We start from the raw sequence: 20201 nt of genomic DNA on the forward strand, positions 1-20201 counted from the left end.
GCAACTAGAGAAAGCCCACACACAGCAATGAAGACCCAAGGCAGCCAAAAATAAAACAAAACAAACAAACAAACCTAAGAGGTACAATACTAACTAAACTACACACTGTATTAAGATTTCCATGGCTTTTCCCGCTAGTGTCCTTTTTTGGTTCCAGGATGCGAGCCAAGATCCCACATTGCAGTTAGTTGTCATGTTTCCTTTGTTGCCTTAAGCAATTTCTCTGTCTTTACCTGTCTTTCATGACTTAGACACTTTTGAAGAGTAGTGATCAGGTGTTTTGTAAAATGTTCTTCAATTTGAGTTTGTTTAATGTTTCCTCGAGTTTACATGAAGGTTACAGATTTTGCGGAAGAATAGCACAGAGGTGAAGAGCCCTTCTCATCATGTCATATTAGGGGTGCATGCTGTCACTGAAGATGTTAATCTCCATCACTTGGTTAAGATGATGTCTGTTGGGTTTCTCCACTGCAAATGTAAGCTGTATCTAGTGGTCACTAAGTCTAACTTACACTCAAGGAGAGGGGACTTAACTCCACCTTCTGAAGGGAGGACTATCAAAGAACTTGTGGACATATGTTAAAACCGCCACAGTGATTTATAAATTTGGGGTGGAGATACTTTGAGTAATGCAATATCCTGTTTCTCCTTAAAGTTTCACCCAGTAATTTTAGCACTCATCAGTAGATCTTGCCTGCAGCAATGATTACTGTGGTGTTCTAATGGTAATTTTCTGTTTTCCTCATTCCTTTCATGTTTATTTAAAAACAAGGTTTTAAATGGATATCTCTTTGTACCCCAGTGTGTTTTGTGACCTGGTCTTTTTTTTTTTTTTTGCGGTACGAGGGCCTCTCACTGCTGTGGCCTCTCCCGTTGCAGAGCACAGGCTCCGGACGCGCAGGCTCAGCGGCCATGGCTCACGGGCCCAGCCGCTCCACGGCATGTGGGATCTTCCCGGACCGGGGCACGAACCCGTGTCCCCTGCATCGGCAGGCGGACCCTCAACCACTGCGCCACCAGGGAAGCCCGACCTGGTGTCTTTTTATCTGGCTCCTCAATTTGGTCAACTTGGATAAGTCCTTCTCTTGAGGATATCTTTTCTCCTAGAAGACAGATTCACAAGTTTCTTTTCCCCTTCCTTTTGTAGTCATCAGATTTTCTACAAGTTTTGGCATTAAGAAAAAAAGCATACAGCATTGTTGGCTTTCCAACAAAAGGTCAAACGAGTTAATTATATCTCAATTTTTGAGAAGTCAAACATGAGATTTTTGTTACCTTAATCTCCCTTATGAAGATGTTTTTACTCTTTACGTGTGTTGGGGTACCTCATATCATCTCCTTTACTTTCTCATTGACTGTCCAACTAAAAACTAACATGTAAGCAGACACATTTTGCTGTGTATCAGTTTAAATACTTTTAGGCAGCTTCCTAGAGTTGAATGTTTCAAGGGCTTAGAATATTTTCTCTATGAATGGACGATTTCAATATTAAAAAAGTAGAGAGGATAGTATCACAAACCCTCATCTCCCCATCATCCAGCTTCAACAGTTATCAAGGTATAGTCAACCTTGTTTCATCTATAACCTGCTGCCCTCCCCTCACATTCTCTCCCTGACCTTGCTGCTCCCCATTCTTGTTTATTTTGAAGCTAATCCCAGATATTATTTTATCCAAAAGTCTTTAATAGGTATTAGAATTTTTTTTTGGTGTCAACTAGAAATGATAATCATTAACTAATTTGCGCATTGACTTATTTATTAACTGGCACTGAGCTATATTCAGGAGAACCTGATTAAAAAACATGAATGCATTCCTCTACTCTCTTGGAGTCTGTATTCAACTGCACATTGAAATTACTCTCTGAGCCACCTTAGTAAATTTCTTAGTTACCTAGCTTCTCTTTGTCTCAGTTTCTTGATATGTAAAAGGGACAGTGATGTTACCTTACTTAGATGATTGTTATGAAAAGAAAATGGATAATGTATGAAAATTCTAGCATCAAAAATGATTATTGATTGTAGCTAATTGAAACGGATTGAATAACTGAAAACCCGTGTGTCCGTAATAATACTTAAAGAAGTCAGAAGAAAGAATCTGTTCCCAGTTGAGATGACTATCAAACCATCATTTTATTTTGAAAGTTGATAAATAAAGGGAAAGAACTAAGCATTTATCCACTTTTAGCATAGAAACTGTATTTGGGGGCAATAGCCCCTGTTGTTGAAGGAAATCTCTAATTTACAGAAGAATTGTTAGCTAGTAAATGTAGAAAGTAACATGTAATTATAAAATCATTATTTTGCTAGCCCTAAGGAAAGTATTGATTCAGGAAAAGATAAAATCATTAAACCATTAGGTCATGGTGGATAGGTAGGGTGACCATTTGTTCAGTTTTGCTGGAGATGGTCTTGGTTTATGACTGATCAGACAGATCCAAAAGGTGGAACTGGCCTGGGATCTTCAGCAAGTCAGTGTCATGAAAAAACGGACTGTTCTAGGTTAAAAGGGTCTTAAGTGACATAGCAACCAGATGCATTGCATGGTTCTGAATTGGATCCTGATTTGATGAGAACAAACCAGTTGAAAAGGACACTTTAGGGACAGTTGGGGAAATTTGAATATGGATTTGGTATTACTGCTAATTTTGTTAGAAGTGAAAATGTTATTTTATTTTTTATTTTTTATTTTTTTTGCGGTACGCGGGCCTCTCATCATTGCGGCCTCTCCCCTTGCGGAGCACAGGCTCCGGACGCGCAGGCTCAGCAGCCATGGCTCACGGGCCCAGCCGCCCCGCGGCACGTGGGATCCTCCCAGACCGGGGCACGAACCCGTGTCCCCTGCATCGGCAGGCAGACTCTCAACCACTGCGCCACCAGGGAAGCCCGAAAATGTTATTTTTGATATGTAGAAAACTGTGGGATTTTTTAAAAGAGATAAATACTGATGTATTGAGGGATGGAATGTCATGATGTTTATAATTTACTTTAAAATACTTCGGAATTAAAAACAATAAAGTGAGTTGACAGGAAAAGAAATAAGGTAAAATATGTAAAACACATTATACACATAATGCTCAACGTTACAATAGGTAGTAACAAGTGCTTGGAATGTTACAAAGGCATCTTGTGTGCTATAGGAGAATATGATAGTGGAAATTACCTAGATGGGGGTGGCTAGCGGTCAGAGTTTCTCTCTGAAGAATGCTTCCTGGAGGAAGTAATTGTGTAAGTTGAGACCTGAAAGGAAGTGTGGTAGGTGAGATGGCCCCCAGTGATCCCACCTCCTGGTATTCAGCTCTTGTGCAATCCGCTCCCCTTGAGTGTGGGCTGGATGTATTGACTTGCTTTAATGAATAGAGCATGGGCAGAGGTGACGGAATTTCACTGCTAATATTAGGTTACAAAATGTCTGTGGCTTCCATCTTGGGTATTCTCTCTCTGTCTCTCTCTCTTCCTCTCTTTCTTAGATTGCTCATGCTGGGAGAAGCAAACTGCCATGTTGTCATCAGCCCCATGAAGAGACCCATGTGCTACGTCCTCAGTCTAACAACCCACAAGGAAGTGACACATGCCAACAATCATGTGAGTGAACTCAGAAGCAGATTCTATCAATACAACTTGGGTGAGTCTTACCCCTGAGCCTCAGTGTCCCCATATGTAAAATGGGGACAGTATGCCTGCCCTGCAGGGGATTAAAAATAGTGTATGCAAAGTACCTACCATGGGCTTAAGATAAGTGTTCAAAAATGGTAGTTATTAAGAAAAAAAAAACTGACTCAGCATTGGAAACACTTCTCAAGAGTCACCTCTGAAGAGTGACTTCATAACAAAGACTTAGAGCCCTGATGATATTAATCAGTTTTGAGCCAACACTGCCTCTTCAGTTCACTTTGATATACTAAATGTTAGGATCTATAACTCAGTTGCTGCCAGTTGGGCAAAGATGGTATTTGTTTTTCTGTTGTGTACAGCTATGCCCATCTGTAGTATCTTAAGAGTTATCAAGCTTTGACTACAGGAAGTCTATCTGGTTTCTTAAAAGATTCACTGAATTTCTTTAATTCTTTTTTTACATTGATTTAATAAAATGGTTCACTGAAGACACAGCTCATATTTGCATTGTTTTTAATAACTATTGAGTGCAAAATACCTGAATTTCAAGGACATGTTTATGTGAGTAAACTATAGTAGTGAAGCAATGAAATGATTTTATATCTATCTATATCTTTTGAATTATATCTATCGAATTATATCTATCTATCTCTGTATCTATATCTAATATGTGTGATACGTCTACATATGTATATATGTCTGCCCCACAAGGCATTCTTCCATCTATTCAAACTGACAGTTTGTTGTCATCTTTTATAATATGCCAGTGACTATCCTTCTGTAAGGTATCCATTTTGAGGTGGGTTTTTTTTTGTTTTTTGTTTTGTTTTGTTTTCCAGCACTGGGGATTAGTCTGTCTTGAGCCATCTATATAAGTATTATTTTTGTAATAGTTTGCCAGGACTTGGAGATGCATGCTGATGTTGAAAAAGGGATCTAACCACTCACTCTCATTCAAGCTCCAGTTTGTTCAAATGTTACGTATTTAGTGAAATTTTAACCATACTTTCCTTTTTCCAAATGGTCATGGTCAGAACTGTGTTCAGCCTTTATCACATTTTATCATACTTAGTTGATTTTGAATATTTAACTGGCATTCAGTATAGCATGGTACTTATTGAAATACTGTAATTCACATACAATAAAATTCACTCTTTAAAGTGTACAATTCAACAGGTTTTAGTATATTCACCAAATTGTGCAATCATCACCACTATCTAATTTTAGAATATTTTTATCATCCAAAAAGAAATCCCATACCCATTAGCAGTCACTCCCCACCCCCATCCTGGAAATCTACTTTCCATCTCTATGGATTTGCCTATTCTGGGTACTTCATTAAATGGAATCATATTGAGGCAGGAGGTAGATGGGGCTCCCCAAGGTTAGCAATTGGAGTTCGTTCCCTGTGAACAGAAACTCCAAAATATCAACAGCAGGACAATTGAGAGAGGAGGCTGGGCCCTGCCCAGCCTTAAAAGATAAGAGACCACATATTTCTCATTCTTGAAGTCAAGGAGACCTTCTCGACTAGAAAGCTCCTTGGAGGTCAAAAGGGGAATGATGTCAAGTATACCCATAGGCCTCTTCGCTGGGATCCATCTTGACTGAGAGATGCACGCACACACATGGGAAGATCCTGAGATATACCAAATACGGACTCTGAACCAGGCAAATCAAAATGATTGGCCAAAGAAAACCCGGAAGAAATACCCCACATAAGTGATTGTAAACTACCACGAGGGCACGACTCTATCAGCCAAGATTGAGGCAGGACATAGTTGGCCACCCACCCTGCCCAGGGTAAGCAACTGGAACTCGTTCCCTGTGGACAGAAACTCCACTTGCTTACCCTGCGGGGCGGGGGGGGGGGCACCTATCTCCTGCCTCAATATGATATGTAGCCTTTGGTGTCTGGCTTCTTTCACCTAGCATAACGTTTTCAAGGTTCATCATGTTGTAGCATGTATCAGTACTTTATTTTTTATGGCTGAATAATATCCCTTTGTATAAATATACCATGTTTTTAAATTGATTCACCAATTGCTTGGACATTTTGGCTATTATGAATAATGCTGCTATGAATATTTTTGTACAAGTTTTTGTGTACATGTATGTTTTCAGTTTTTCTTGGATCACGGTGTTTAGCAATGGGGTTTGCTGACATACTGTCTCAGGTTTAAGGCCAGGCTCTGCCATTTATTAGCTGTGTAAACTTGGCCAAGTTACTTAACTTCTCTCTGCCTCAGTCTCATCTATAAACTGTGGCTATTCATAGTACTCACCTCTTATAAGGCCTTTTTATGAGGCCTAAAACAGATAATACATGGAAAGTAATTAGGACAGTGCTTGGTATATATGCTTAGGTCTGAGTAAAATATATCTATTATTATTATTTTTTAATAAAAAGATAAATGAATATTCAGAATTCCCTCTGGGTATCAGGGTATGCTAATTTCAGACAAGTGTATTTTGAAATTGAAGAACAGATGGTTTAAACGGTAAATTGCCTCCCGCAACTTACTTAATACAGCAACTTACAACACTTCTTAGCCTGCGACTAATTATTTAATACAATTTGAGGTATTCTTGTAGTTAGTAATATATTATTTAATAACACGGGAATAATCCAGTGGTGCCTTAAGACTCCTGATTTTGAAAAGCTGGGAAATGGCTCATTTCCACAGCAACTCTGTGATTGGCTTGCCGGCGACCCAGGTCGATTTTTTTTTTTTTTTTTTTTTTTTTGCTGTACGCGGGCCTCTCACTGCTGTGGCCTCTCCCGTTGCGGAGCACAGGCTCCGGACACACAGGCTCCGCGGCCATGGCTCGCGGGCCCAGCCGCTCCACGGCATGTGGGATCTTCCGGGATAGGGGCACGAACCCGTATCCCCTGCATCGGCAGGCGGACTCTCAACCACTGCGCCACCAGGGAAGCCCCCCAGGTCGATTTTTGATTGGCTCACGTAATGGACATGGTCTCGACCCGAGCCAATATGTCCAGTATGAGGCCAATATGGCTCCACAACTGACTTTTCTGGAAGCCGGCAGACACGTGGCTACCACAGGCCGAGCAGTACGTGGGAGGACCCAGTTTCACTTACCGCGAGAGGGCGCCGGCAGTTCCCCGTTGCTGAAGTCTCGTTTCCCATAAAGCCTCCGAGGGACCAATCAACTGGCTGTCTCCATACCGCTTTCAAAGTCGGCGGGCCCTTTCACCAATAATAAGGCAGATACCATCCTTAGCTCGAGGATTGATGGAAAGTCTGACCAGTCATTTCACAGATCTCTGCTTTCTCCGCCTCTCTCGCGCGAGATTGACGATCCGCCCGGCCAATAGGGGACGCTGAGTCGGCGGGTGGAAGATCGCGGCCCTCTGTAATGGCGGAGCGTGGCGGGGACGGGGGGGACAGTGAGCGATTCAACCCGGGGGAGCTCAGGTAAGGACGCTGCTCTACCTTACATCTTGGCGCTCCGGCGTCCCAGGGGCTCGGCCCGCCGCGCGGAGCGCCGCGGTGGAGTGTGGGCCGAAGACGTGCGGCGGCTGGGGGCCAGGACCACATGGGACTGGAGAAGGGGGAAGGGAAGGCGACTTGAATGAGGGAGCCGGGCCGGGGCTGGGTCGCGGCCTCTTGCACGTTCTCGGGGCGCTTCCTGCGGTTTTCGCGGGGCCCCGGCGCCCTTCGCGGCCTGCGGCCCTTGGGCTGGACCCGGCGTTCCCACTTCGGGGCTCCGCCTCAGGCGCGGGCCGTCTCAGCCTTACTCCCGGTGCGACGCCGGCGCGGGCCCAGTTTTCCTCCCGGAAGCCTTCCACGCCTTAGGCAACTCCCCGGCTCGGCCTTCTCCACGCCCTCCGCCGCCCTTTGGGGTCCCCACGTCTGCCCTGTTCCTTCTTCCCCACGTTGCTTGCTTTTCATTAACTTCGTGCGGCCTTCCTTTCTCTTATCCTTTGGTTTCTTATCCCGTATTTGTGAGTAGTAACAATAGCAGCAGCCGTTTGTTAGGTGCTTCCAGGGGCCAGAGGACCCTTTCCTTAGACTTGTCTCTTGTGATCCTCACACCCATCCTTTGGAGTAGTTGCTGTTCTTATTTTGCAGGCCCCAGTGCAAGAGCCATCTTCAGTTAAGTGACTTGCCCATCTACAGGTGAGGAAACTGAGCCTCGTAGAGGTTGGGGAAGTAGAACCGGCTCGGTTTGGTGGAATCGTGGCTCCAGGAAGTGGCTTGAACCCAGGCAGCCAGGCTCGGTGCACTCTTCCATTCCTCTCCCTTCTGTTTGTCTGCTCACGCCATCGCCCTAAGGATGGCAGTGACCTTTCTTGCCCTGGTTTTTCCCTGTCTCTGGAATTTGTAATTAAGTGTCTTGGAGAGAAAACTCTTTAGTCAGTGGTTTTTAAGGAAAACGAGGTACTGAGCTTTACGTGTATTTGATACTTTTCTTTTTTTTTTTTAATGTTTCTGGGTGGGAAAAATGTCATGTCAGATGTTCAGCTCCCATTCTGAATTGTGCCACTGTCAGTCTTTGAGAATGAAAAAGCGCAGAATAAGTTATGAGGACTCTAGTATTGTCTAGAGCACCAGATGAAATTGTATAAGGAAAACGGGTATTGTTACTCAAGTTTTCAGGGAAAAAGAAAAAGTCATGTCTTTTAGATTCTGAATGGTCACAAAAATTCTTACTTTGGCAGGAATAAAGTCTTATTTCAGGGATGTATCTCAGATCCTTTAAACCCCACGTGTACACTTCAGTAATGAGTGATCAAAGTGCATTGCCAGGGTCGTTCAGTTTTAGTGATGAAAGGTTCATTCCTGATTCTGACCTTAAGAGAAGGTTACTAGTCTTACAGGTTTATTTGGGAACATTACTTTGCATTTTAGAGAGTATTTTTCTTCAGTGTTACAGTGAGTAGCCTTTTAGACTTTAATAGTAGTCTAGACATTGTTGCAAAACTGATTTGAATAGGGCTTTAAATTAGGTGTTCTGTTGGAAATGTTTTATACCTTAGCCTGTTGGGTTGGAAGTTCCTTCCAGAGCATATTGTAGACTTTTATTTTAACATTTGTCATGGTTTAAGAGAAATTAGTTGTTTTTGTGGGCTCTGATGGCAGAAATTGGGGCTTAATTTTTGTATTTGTATTCTGAATGCATGTCATGGTGTGTCACTACCATAGTGCCTGAAGAATAAGGTGTTCAGTGTATATATATTGTAAATAAATGAATAGAGGAGATTTAGAGATGGTCCGTTTAGTGGACCCACATTTATTAAGTGTGTGCAGTGTGAGAGTCACTGATCTAGGTGCTGGCAGTAGAGTCTTGAACCAGACTAAAAACCTTTTTCCTCAGGGACCTTCCATGCTAATTAAGATTGATCTAAATGCCAAACTAACCACATCAAATGAGGAAATCAGCCTGCAAGTGTGAAGAGACTTACACAGGGTCACCGAGGTATTGGCAGGGTCTGGATTAAAACCTAGGTCTCCTCACTTAGTCTTCCTTTTAATTTGCTTGCCATATATCAGCATTTAAAAAATTTTTGCTCTTCCTGTTATATTAAAGTATTTGCAGACTTGTCTTTACCATTGGGAAGATTGCATATGTGGGTTTAGTACTTCTAGGGAGACACATTTGTTCTTGTAAAAAAATTTTTTTGTGTTTCTGTTCATGCAAGTAGGCTTCTGTTTTCCTAAAGATTGAAAGTGGTAGGAATGCAAATAACCTACAATGGACAGAATTTATTTGGAGTTCCAAATGCCTTTCTGTTCCTTTATGGTTGAGGGCCATTAAGATTTAGAGTTATATTTGTGTAGATCCTTTACCCAAGGCCTTTATTTACTTATTAATGCTTTATGACTTATGATAAGGGACTTGCAGTCTAAATTTCCTTAGCTGTATAATGGGAATAAGAATATGTTGGTGTTACCACTGACTACCATAAACAAGTTCTTTTTCTGTGCCATAGTTTCCTCTGTAAAAATGGTGCCAAACTTATCTCATTGGGTTGTTGTTAGGATTGAAAGACCTAGTACAAATAATGTCCCTATAACCGTACCAGGTATATAGGAAGTACCCAGGGTTCACTATCATTATTAAAACAGTAATTGAACACTACCATCCTGGACACTGGGATGCATCACTATAATAAGGAGAAACTATGTGCTAGTGGGTAGAGATAATACAAAAGTAAACAAATAAGTGAGGTTTTTTTCATAGCATTTATCATAATTGTAAACTCAAATTGGGTAATGAAATAGAGGGGCTGGGAGAGACTAGGGTGAGAAAGGAGTTTAAGGTGAACTTTGAGCTGAGACTGAAGAATGAGTCAGTTATATAAAGATCTGGGGAAAAGCATGCCAGGCAGAGGGAACAACTGCAGAGGCTTCAGGGTAATCAAGTAGTTGATCAGAAAGACTAGAGTCTGTAGAGAGGTCAGCAAGGGCCAGGTTATATAGAGCCTGCTAATAATAATTATAGTAATAGTTAACACTACTAATATTAATACTGTTTAACAGTAATTTTAGTATTTTACTAAATTATTAGTATTTTACTAATACTCTTACTATACTGATGTTACAGCAACAGCAATAATAGCTAATACTTAACGTGCTGGGTGCTGTTCCAAGTTCTGTATTAGCTCATTTAATCCTCAGTGCAGGTCTGGTGAGGTGGTTGTGATGAAGCAGTGTATATAAAGAGCTCAGCACATGTGCTATACATATCTGACATCAGAAAATGGCAACTTGAGGCTGTCGATAGAGGAAATTATGTGAACTTTGCCACCATTTTTATGGCAGACTTTGAAAGCCATCTAGTCAAATTGGCCACCAAGGGCTTTTCAGGTAGAGCACTATGCTAGGCTTTGTGGGGAATGAAAGTAATGATAGTTAAAATAGTTTACTGTGTACCAGGTACTATCCTAAATGTTTCATTGAACAGAGAGAGGTTTTATTTCTATTCCCCCCCCCCCGCTCATTTACATGTGAGTATATTCAGGCTCAGAAAACATGTGAGCAGCCTGACAACAAAAGGCAGAGCCCTGATTTGACTCTTCATGGTTTTAGAACCTAAAATGCTTAACTTCAAGTTACAACTAGGAAGTGTGAAATTCTAAAGAGAGAAATAGTGTAGATTTTTTTAAAAGAACGAGGCAGATTCAGGAAATCTAAGATTAAGATACATTGTTAACTGAAGGCTGAAATGGAATATCTTTTCTTGGTGGTTAAGTTTTTTCCTGCCCTAAAGGTTAAGACATTGCTTCAATAACAGTGACCATCTGTCTTTTGGGAGTGCATATAATTTGAAAAAGACTGATTATTCTTTTTGCAATCACTTTTAAACTCATACTTTCTAACGTTGAGTGTAGGATCATTTGCAGGTTTGGTGAAATATATTTGGTATAGTAGTTGTGGATGTGTTTACAATCCTAGTGCTCTCCTAGAAGGCAAATTGGTTCTTTATTAGGATTTCTTGTGTCAGAATTGAATTACGATGTGGAAAATTTAGAGAACGTTGAAAGGGGAGTAGTCTTAAGCACAGGATTGAAAAATGTAGGAAAGTTGGAAGAGCCTGGTGAGGAGAGAGTATAAGAATGATTACCATCAAATGTACATGAGGAATATAATTGTTAATCTTCTCTTGAGCACTGAAATGTAAATTTCATGTATAATGGAGAGATTTATCGTAGCTACTGGGAAGACTGTGATAGGTGCTCAGTAAATTGACTGGCAAATTATAGTAAATATTTTTTTTAAGATTCTATATACCCTATTTGTAAGATACAGTATTAGACCTAGGTGTTCAATGGTACATTCAGCAAATACTTACTGAGCTTACTATGGGCAGGCATAACTATGTGCTGGGGATATAAAGGTGAACAGGACAGACAATTCTTGCTCAAAAGGGGCTTAGATAGAAAGCATGGTATAGCGTTTAAGAGCCATTCACCTGTGTTTGAATTCTGGCCTTACCACTGAACCAGCTGTGTGGCCTTGGGCAAGTTATTTTACTTTCGTGCGCCTTAATCTGTAAAATGAGGTTGATAAAATCTACCTCAGGGTTGCTGTGATGATTAAAGAGCTTATGATTACTGCCTGGCACATAGTAAGCACTTGTTAGAGTTAATAATTTTTTTAAAAAAGCACTTATGAGAGGAGATAGATAATGCCATCTTATGTGATATTGTTTATCTGCTTGAATGCCATGGAGAAAATAGGGTGTTTAGCTAGAGATTGAAGGGTGGGGTGGGGTGCAGTGTACAGAGGGCTTTCCCTTTAGTTAGAGAATACTAATGATCTCTTAACCTGCTACCCTCCCCTGCTATAAAAACCTTGTATTTGGAAGTAATTTCAAACTTCCAAAAAGTTGCAAAAACAAAAATAGTACGCTTAGTGTTAATATTTTACCTGTTCTGCTTTATTACTTGTCACACACATGCTTTTTGTTTCTCTGAGCCATTTGAGGGTAAGACACACACACACACACACACACACACCTGAGCCATTTGAGGGTAAGACACACACACACACCCCTGAGCCATTTGAGGGTAAGACACACACACACACACACACACACACACACACACACACACACACACACACACACACACACACACACACACACACACACACACACACACACACACACACACACACACACACACACACACACACACACACACACACACACACACACACACACACACACACACACACACACACACACACCCTTTACCCCTAAATACTTGAGTATTTCCTAAGGATAGAGATCTTCTCTTACTTAACTATAGCACAGGTATCAGTGTAAATTTGCGTTGATAAAATACTTTAATCTGTTCCAGTGTTGTCTGTTAATCCAGTATGTCCTTTATAGCATTTCTTCTCTCTAGTTTAGGATCCTGTCTAGAGTTGGTATTCTGTTGTCATGTCTCTTTGGCCTCTATAATCTAGAACATTTCCACAGCCTTCCTTTGTCTTTTTTGTATAACATCAACATTTCTGAAGAATATACTCCCTGCTGCCCCCTTTCCAGTAGAACATTCTTCATTCTGTGTTTGTCGAATAGCTCCTTATTAGATTGAGGTTATGCATTCTTGCCTGGAATAAGTGATGTTGTGTCCCTCTCAGTCACATTAGGTCAGTTTCTCTGTTGCATAGGTGTTTTGTTCATCCTTCTTTGCAACTGTAAGAAACATGTGGGAAGATACTTTTAAGACCATCCAAATAACCTCCCTCATCTAAATTTCCTCCTAGATTTGGTGTGCATTGATCATTCTTACTGATGCACTCTATTGCAGTGGTGCAGTATGACTTTCCAACTCTACTTGCTTAAGGGCTTTTAAAATTTGATGTAATTAGAGATTACTAGCTACATTTTTGTTACGTTGAGAAAGAAAAATTTATTCATGGCTTTCCCACACAGGATGGCTCAACAGCAGGCCTTGAGGTTCCGAGGCCCAGCTCCCCCACCAAATGCAGTGATGCGAGGCCCACCACCTCTCATGCGACCTCCTCCACCTTTTGGTATGATGCGAGGCCCTCCTCCACCACCTCGGCCTCCATTTGGACGTCCTCCTTTTGATCCTAATATGCCACCAATGCCTCCTCCAGGAGGGATTCCTCCACCTATGGGCCCTCCACACCTCCAGGTAAAGAATATAGAGGTAGCTGTTTCTTTGTTGGCATTAGTGTCAATATTATATATGAGTTTTGCCTTTAAAACCTGTGTTCTTGGTTTTATAGGAAAATGGGAACTAAAGAGAACATCCTTATATTAATGTGTTGCTCTAAAAGCACTGGTAACAATAATTAGTATGGAAATTCAGATTGGAAATGTATATGGTGATAGAAAAATGTATGTGTTAAGTTAGGATTGAATAGGGTAGTTCTAACCTGCCTTCGTCTCTGAGAATTGTCTTTAGTAATCCATCTTCTTTATGGGAAATGAAGTTTGAAATCTTATGTATAGAGTAGGGGAAATTTGTTTTCAGTGATACATATTGCAAGTAAATTTAAATATATATGTATGTATATTCCTGAGCACTTCTCCCCAGAAATGATGCCTAGTATAGAATCTAGAAGGTGACAACGAACACATTTTGTAAGCACAATATTTGGATTTTTTTCCTTCCCCAGAAAAAAAATACAGTTATCTTACAATTTTAGAAATAGAATTGTTGTGGGATTTCTTTAAATAAAAACTTTTCTGGTGTTTTAACCTGAGGCATATATCCCTCTTTAGTGTAAATAGACCCAGTTATTGTCTGAAATGAGGTTATGAAGGTATCAACTCTCAAAAATATCTACTTTTGAGATTATATTCTTCTTGACTGAATATGTTTCTATGTTTTCTTAGTTTATTCAGCCTGTACCATTCTGAAACGAAATAAATACAGTAGAATCACCTCCCTTCTGTTAGCTTGGATAATCAAGAATGAACTTACTAAAAATAGAAAGAGATAATGAGCTACTGTTTAAGTGATGTTAACTCTGTTTCAATAGGGTTATATTTATGGAAGAAACACCAGGTTTTAATACTTTGCTTAGTAATTTTGTTGCCTTCCTAGTAATGAGCAGCCCCCCCTTCCCCCACCCTTAAACAAATTGTTAAATGGTTTTATGTTTTCTTCAGGATTAGAATAGGAAGTAACTTTTTGACCTACTGACTGGTATAACTTGTTACATGTGAATTTATTCTGCTTTGTGCCTTTAATAGTTAAAGTCCTTGCAGAATATTATAAAATGTAATGGATTAATGTAACCCTCTAATGGAAGTATATCAGATGTTATAATGGGATACTTTCTAATGTTGTGATGCTTTTCTTGGTCTTGATGGGTGATTGTATGGTTTTACAGTAAATCAAAGTGATTCCAGCTCCTGGTGCATGAGATATATTTGGGGTGGATATTTTATAGAACATGGGCCAGTGTGCTGATTCTTGAAAGACAGTGAGCTGAATCCAGAAAGACTGGAGTATGGAAAAAAAAACATTTTTAGGAAAGTGAAATACAGTTGCACATTATTAGCATAATGTCAATTCCATTATCCAGATTAAGATGCTTTGGATAATTGAATTCTAATGTTACTTCTAGATTATAGAGGAAATCTTTTAATCCCTGTTCAAAATCTGTTTTCAAAATGGCAGACCTTTTCTGCTTTAGTGAGTAAGATATAGCAGTTACAGTTAAATTGTTTGGTTCAGGATCTTGGCTTGGATCAATAGTCGTTGAAGGAATTATCAGAGATAGTGTTGAATCAGTAATGAATGGTTCCAGAAGTTGTTTTTTTTTTTAACTATAATATATACCATTTAGATTCTCATTTTCCTGAAAAGTAAAGAGATAATTTTTTTTATTGTATCTTTTAAACTTACTGATGTTAACATCTTCGGTGAGCTACATTATTATTATTTGAAAAATAGGAAATGATGAATATTTTCCTAGCTAATATTCTTTTTTTTTTGTAGGTAAAGAGAACAAAGGGTTAGGTATATCTGGTTTTTCCTTTTTAGTTATTGCTATGTTATTTGTAAATAAGAATCAGTTTTTTTCTTTTGGAAGTAATCTAGTGCCCAATGTATGAAATAGGCAGTTAGGGTATAAAGAACAAAGCAAAACTCACCCATAATGCTATAACCCAGAGATGACTATTGTTAGTTTTTTTTTTTTTTTTTTTGCGGTACGCGGGCCTCTCACTGTTGTGGCCTCTCCGTTGCGGAGCGCAGGCTCAGCGGCCATGGCTTACGGGCCCAACCACTCAGCGGCATGTGGGATCTTCCCGGACCAGGGCACAAACCCGCGTCCCCTGCATCAGCAGGTGGACTCTCAACCACTGCGCCACCAGGAAGCCCTATTGTTAGTATTTTGATGTACTTCTTTCTAGTCTATTTAGTAATCATTTTTATTACAGAGAAACTTCTCTTACACAACCTAGATAAATGTATCTGAATTGACTATAAAACTAGTTTCTCTTACAGTGCTTTACTTTTGGGTAGAATTTAGTAATAATTTGAAGGACAAAAGATAAACACAAGTGACATTACTTCTTGTGAATTAACAGAGACCACCTTTCATGCCTCCACCCATGGGAACCATGCCTCCTCCACCGGGTATGATGTTTCCACCAGGAATGCCTCCTGTGACTGCTCCTGGTACTCCAGCACTGCCTCCTACTGAGGAGATATGGGTTGAAAATAAAACTCCAGATGGGAAGGTAAATTATAAAATGTATTTAGGTTGTTAGCTTCTTAGTAACAGAAGAGTAAAACAGGAGTTCTGGCAAATTGAGATCAGTGACTGTATCTTTGCCAATTAGGAATGAGCCTTGGGTAAGCCAGGGTGGGGCAGAACTCCTGGAAAGGCTCACTGGATAGGACTTATGCACAGACATAAGGTGGCCTGGAGCACTTACATAGGTTTGTCTATGATTCTGGAAGCCTGTATTTTAAATATGTGCCTTGGGTCCCCAAAACAGCCCTCAGGTTTAGTGTTTGCTAGGAGAACTCACAGGACTCAGCATGTAGTTGTATTTGCAGCTAAGACTAATTACAGAGAAAAGATAAAACGCAAAACCAGCAAAGAGAAAGAGGTGCATGGGCTGCAGTCTGGAGCAACCAAGCACAAGCCTTCCGGAGTCCTTTCAGTGGAATCATATAGAATGTGTTTAATTCCTGCGACATGGCATTGTGAACACACGGGTGAAGTGTTGTCTGCTGGGAAAGCTCTCCTGAGCTCAGGAGTCGAGGGCTTTCATTGGGGACTGGTCCCATATCTGGCACCATCTGCCCAGCACATACCACATTCCAGACTCCCAGAAGGAAGGCATGCATTCAGCATAAACTGCATTGTTTGCATTAACAGTTTAAACATGATGAGCCATTCTCATCAGTTAGGGAATGATGGGAACCCTCCTGAAATCTAAGTTTCCAGATGCCAGCCAAGGACCAACATTGTGGGCAGGGCTTTCTAAGGATAGCAGTCTCAGGCCCGCTGTGTTAACTTTCTGCACAAAATATAACCTTGGTTCTCCTTTTTTGGTGTGTGTTAAAAATATAGTGTGCTCATTATAGAAAACTGGGGGGAAAGAAAAAAGGAGTGAAAAAGTGCCTTTAGTCTCATCATATACAAACAGCTAATTTTGATGTACTTTTTGTTTTGTAAGGTTTTTTTTAATACAGTTTAAGATAAACTATAGTTGTATTATTGTTTATAAATGATAGTTGACAGATTCGTTGATACTGATGATTTCGCTTTCTCTGCAGGTTTATTATTACAATGCTCGGACACGTGAATCTGCATGGACCAAGCCAGATGGAGTTAAGGTTATTCAGCAGTCAGAACTGACACCTATGCTTGCAGCCCAGGCCCAGGTTCAGGCCCAAGCCCAGGCGCAGGCACAGGCACAGGCACAAGCTCAAGCTCAAGCTCAAGCTCAAGCGCAGGCCCAGGCACAAGCACAGGCGCAGGCACAGGCGCAGGCTCAGGCTCAGGCTCAGGCCCAGGCCCAGGCCCAGGCCCAGGCTCAGGCCCAGGCTCAGGCCCAGGCCCAAGCCCAGGCCCAGGCCCAGGCGCAGGCACAAGTGCAAGCACAAGCAGTGGGAGCTTCCACCCCTACGACCAGTAGCCCAGCATCTGCGGTATCCACTTCAACGTCATCATCAACCCCATCCTCTACCACTTCTACCACAACAACTGCCTCTTCAGTTTCGCAGACAGTATCAAGTGAGTACTAGTCAGCATGTGTTTTTATTCAGGGGCTAGAGAAATGGACAAGTGGGAACGCATTCCAAAATGATCCTAGAGTTTTAGGTATTATCCTTGATGTTATTTAAAATACATTTTTAACATTAAGACTTTTGGCTAAAAAGAACAGAAATTTACATTAGTAGAAGACATTATTTGCCCAGTTGAAATTCATGAAGCTAAACTGGGGAAGTGTAGAGTTAGCTATTCAACTTGTCCAACAGTAATGCTGGGTGATGTGGGGTTTGCAGAATAAGTGTAAGTTTTGGCCCCTGCCCCTATCTTGCAGAGTTTCCAGTTTTTCTAATTGAGGAGGCAAGAATAATGCATGTGAAACAATTAGAGAATAGCGTGCAAAGTTATGCAGCGAAAATAGAAGATATAAGAATTCAAGAAAACGGAGAGACAAGTGAGTGGACTACATGGGTATTGAGGTTTATCATAAAGGATGCGTGATAGGATTTGAATAGGTTCAAAGTTTCGGAGAGGTGTTTCAGGTAGTGGGAAACGTAGGTCAGGAAATGAGGATAAATATAGTTTATGAATTGTTAGGTGGGAGGATTTATATTGGTTAATATATTGAATAAGAGACCAGGTTATGAAGAGTTTTAAGAACCAGGCAAATGGGTGAGGCAGGCAGGCACTAGACAGTCTGTATGAATGCAGTATTCTGGAAGAATTTTATGGCACTCGTTTTTTGGGTAGTGTTGAAATCAGGGAAACTTAGGAACTTTTCAGTAATCTTGTTTAGAGGTAGATGGGTCCCAGAATGGGATGCAGGCAGATGAAATGTGGAGTTGTGTTAGGAGCAGTTTGAAAGGTAAGAGAATTTTCAGGTATGAAGACACAGAGGCCCAAAGTTTACATCTTTTTTATAAAGATGAGAGACAATTTCAGGGATGAGGAGAGAAGAATATATATATATATTTTTTTAATTTTGCGGTACGCGGGCCTCTCACTGCTGTGGCCTCTCCCGTTGCGGAGCACAGGCTCCGGACGCGCAGGCTCAGCGGCCATGGCTCACGGGCCCAGCCGCTCCACGGCATGTGGGATATTCCCAGACCGGGGCACGCACCCATGTCCCCTGCATCGACAGGCGGACTCTCAACCACTGCGCCACCAGGGAAGCCCGAGAGAAGAATATTAATTTGCTTGAAAGATTGTTATTAATATTTATGCTACTAGTTCTGGGTTTTATTTTGTTCTTTTTTTTTTGATATAAGTACGCTGCTACTTTTTCTACAGGCTGAGATTGAGCCCCCAAATATTTACATAATTTTATTGATTTGATTATTTATTATGATACTGGCATGAAGATACATAATTATCCCTACAAGGCGATTATAATTTAGATTATTTTGCTACCTGGATAATGGGTAAGAATAAAAAATTTAAAAAGCTGTCTCTCTTCCCTCCCCCAGTAGCTTCAGGGACTAGGGAATTATTAGTGTATGTTACCTTGTAAGAAATATGTACATGAGAGAAATTTAGTCATCCTACTAAATTTAAATTCAAATTTGATTTTATTTTATTGATGTGCGTAGTAACCGAAGAAGTAAGGTACATGGGATATGGAGACAGTTTTTTTAAAGGCCCTATTTGATATTTTTTAGAGGGCTTGGGAGAAAATGTACTTAATAGGAAGATGTAAATAATGCTTTACATGTCTCTTGTAGCTAAGTTGAATTCTGAAAATACAGATTAACAGTGATACTAGCTAGTTGGTTGAGGGTCTTTGCCTTTTTATAGGCACATGCTTCTAAAACCTGTGGGGCAAGGCAGAAAACAGTCAGTTTTTATGGGGTACTTGTGGTGATGGGAGAAGGAGATTAATTAAAAGCGGTGTGGTTCTATGTGGAGGCTCTGTGTTGCTTCTGTTTTATTCCCTGCCTCTTTGGAAGGAAAAATAGTAGTACTTTGTTTTAAGGGAGGTGGGCAGCCAAAAACTTTTAACTGTTCTGTTTGTATTATTACATTTCCATATCGGAGTGGTCTGTCAGTAGGCCCATAGGTATCTTGTCCATTAACCAACCATTCTATTCAGAATTCCTCCTGTTTTTCATTTTTTGTACTACCCTTCAGTGATAGGGAGGCCTTTATTCTAAGAACAGAATAGCAAAATCTTGTTCTTTTTACTGCCTTTAAACATCAATTTTGATGTTGTCTTTCTGAGTATTCCTGATAGCTGTTTTTATTTCGCTTGATTCAGTGTCAAGAAGTGTTATCAGTCTTAATATTTCTCCATCTGTTAGAGATAGTCACTTGTCTTTTTTAGTTAAGATCTGAGGCTGGATTAGTAGTATATTTTGAGGTCTAGTGTTACACTAGTCATTTTAGCAAATGGAGTTAGTAGGAATTTACCTACTATAAAGTCCTAGCTACCATTCTCCCAGCCTCCCAGTTAATTCTTTTGTTGCCTTTGTCCCTTTTCTCTCATGACGCATGGCAACTAATCAAATTCAGAAAATCCTGTGTCAGCAAGAGGAATAGGTTGAGTGAATACTTTTTGCCATCTCCATTTGGTGTTCCTTTCCCCCTGAAATTTGATGCCTTTGTAACTCATTTTATTTTCCTGACTCAGTACTTTGTATTGTGAGTTTAGCAAATATTACTAAATACTATTACCATGATTTTTAAAAAAAATGTAATTCTATGAACTGCAGTATAAACCTGTGGGTAAATTGAACTAAAAATTAAGGAATTTATATTTTAACCTCAGTTGAGCATAAACTCATTTTATCCTATGCAAGTTTGTGAAAAATGCTGATGAAATCCTCCTCCTCAGGGAAGTTGGGAAGAATAACTTGATATATTTTCAGCCATTGCAGTAGATTACAAATGCTAAATGGTATATGT

General features: G+C 40.4%; 1 protein-coding gene across 9 annotated transcripts in view; it reads left to right on the forward strand.

Moving 5' to 3' along the window:
• The first annotated feature begins 6947 nt into the window (after positions 1 to 6947).
• TCERG1 (transcription elongation regulator 1) overlaps positions 6948 to 20201 on the forward strand; it is a 60518-nt gene continuing 47264 nt past the window's right edge. For 5 of the 9 annotated variants that reach the window (XR_014015502.1, XM_081230617.1, XM_081230618.1 and 2 more), the window contains exons 1-5: positions 6948 to 7052; positions 13027 to 13252; positions 15664 to 15816; positions 16865 to 17324; positions 17635 to 17754. Coding sequence is in view for 8 of the 9 variants with exons in the window: in XM_081230617.1 (XP_081086743.1) it covers positions 6994 to 7052; positions 13027 to 13252; positions 15664 to 15816; positions 16865 to 17324; positions 17635 to 17754 (1018 nt within the window). In the remaining variant the exon portion in view is untranslated. The remainder of the gene's footprint in view (positions 7053 to 13026; positions 13253 to 15663; positions 15817 to 16864; positions 17325 to 17634; positions 17755 to 20201) is intronic. The other 4 variants (XM_081230621.1, XM_081230622.1, XM_081230623.1 and 1 more) reach the window with 1 other exon arrangement.

The sequence above is a fragment of the Mesoplodon bidens genome (genome assembly GCF_964165515.1).
Source record: "Mesoplodon bidens genome assembly, chromosome: 4".
Lineage (NCBI taxonomy): Eukaryota > Metazoa > Chordata > Mammalia > Artiodactyla > Ziphiidae > Mesoplodon > Mesoplodon bidens.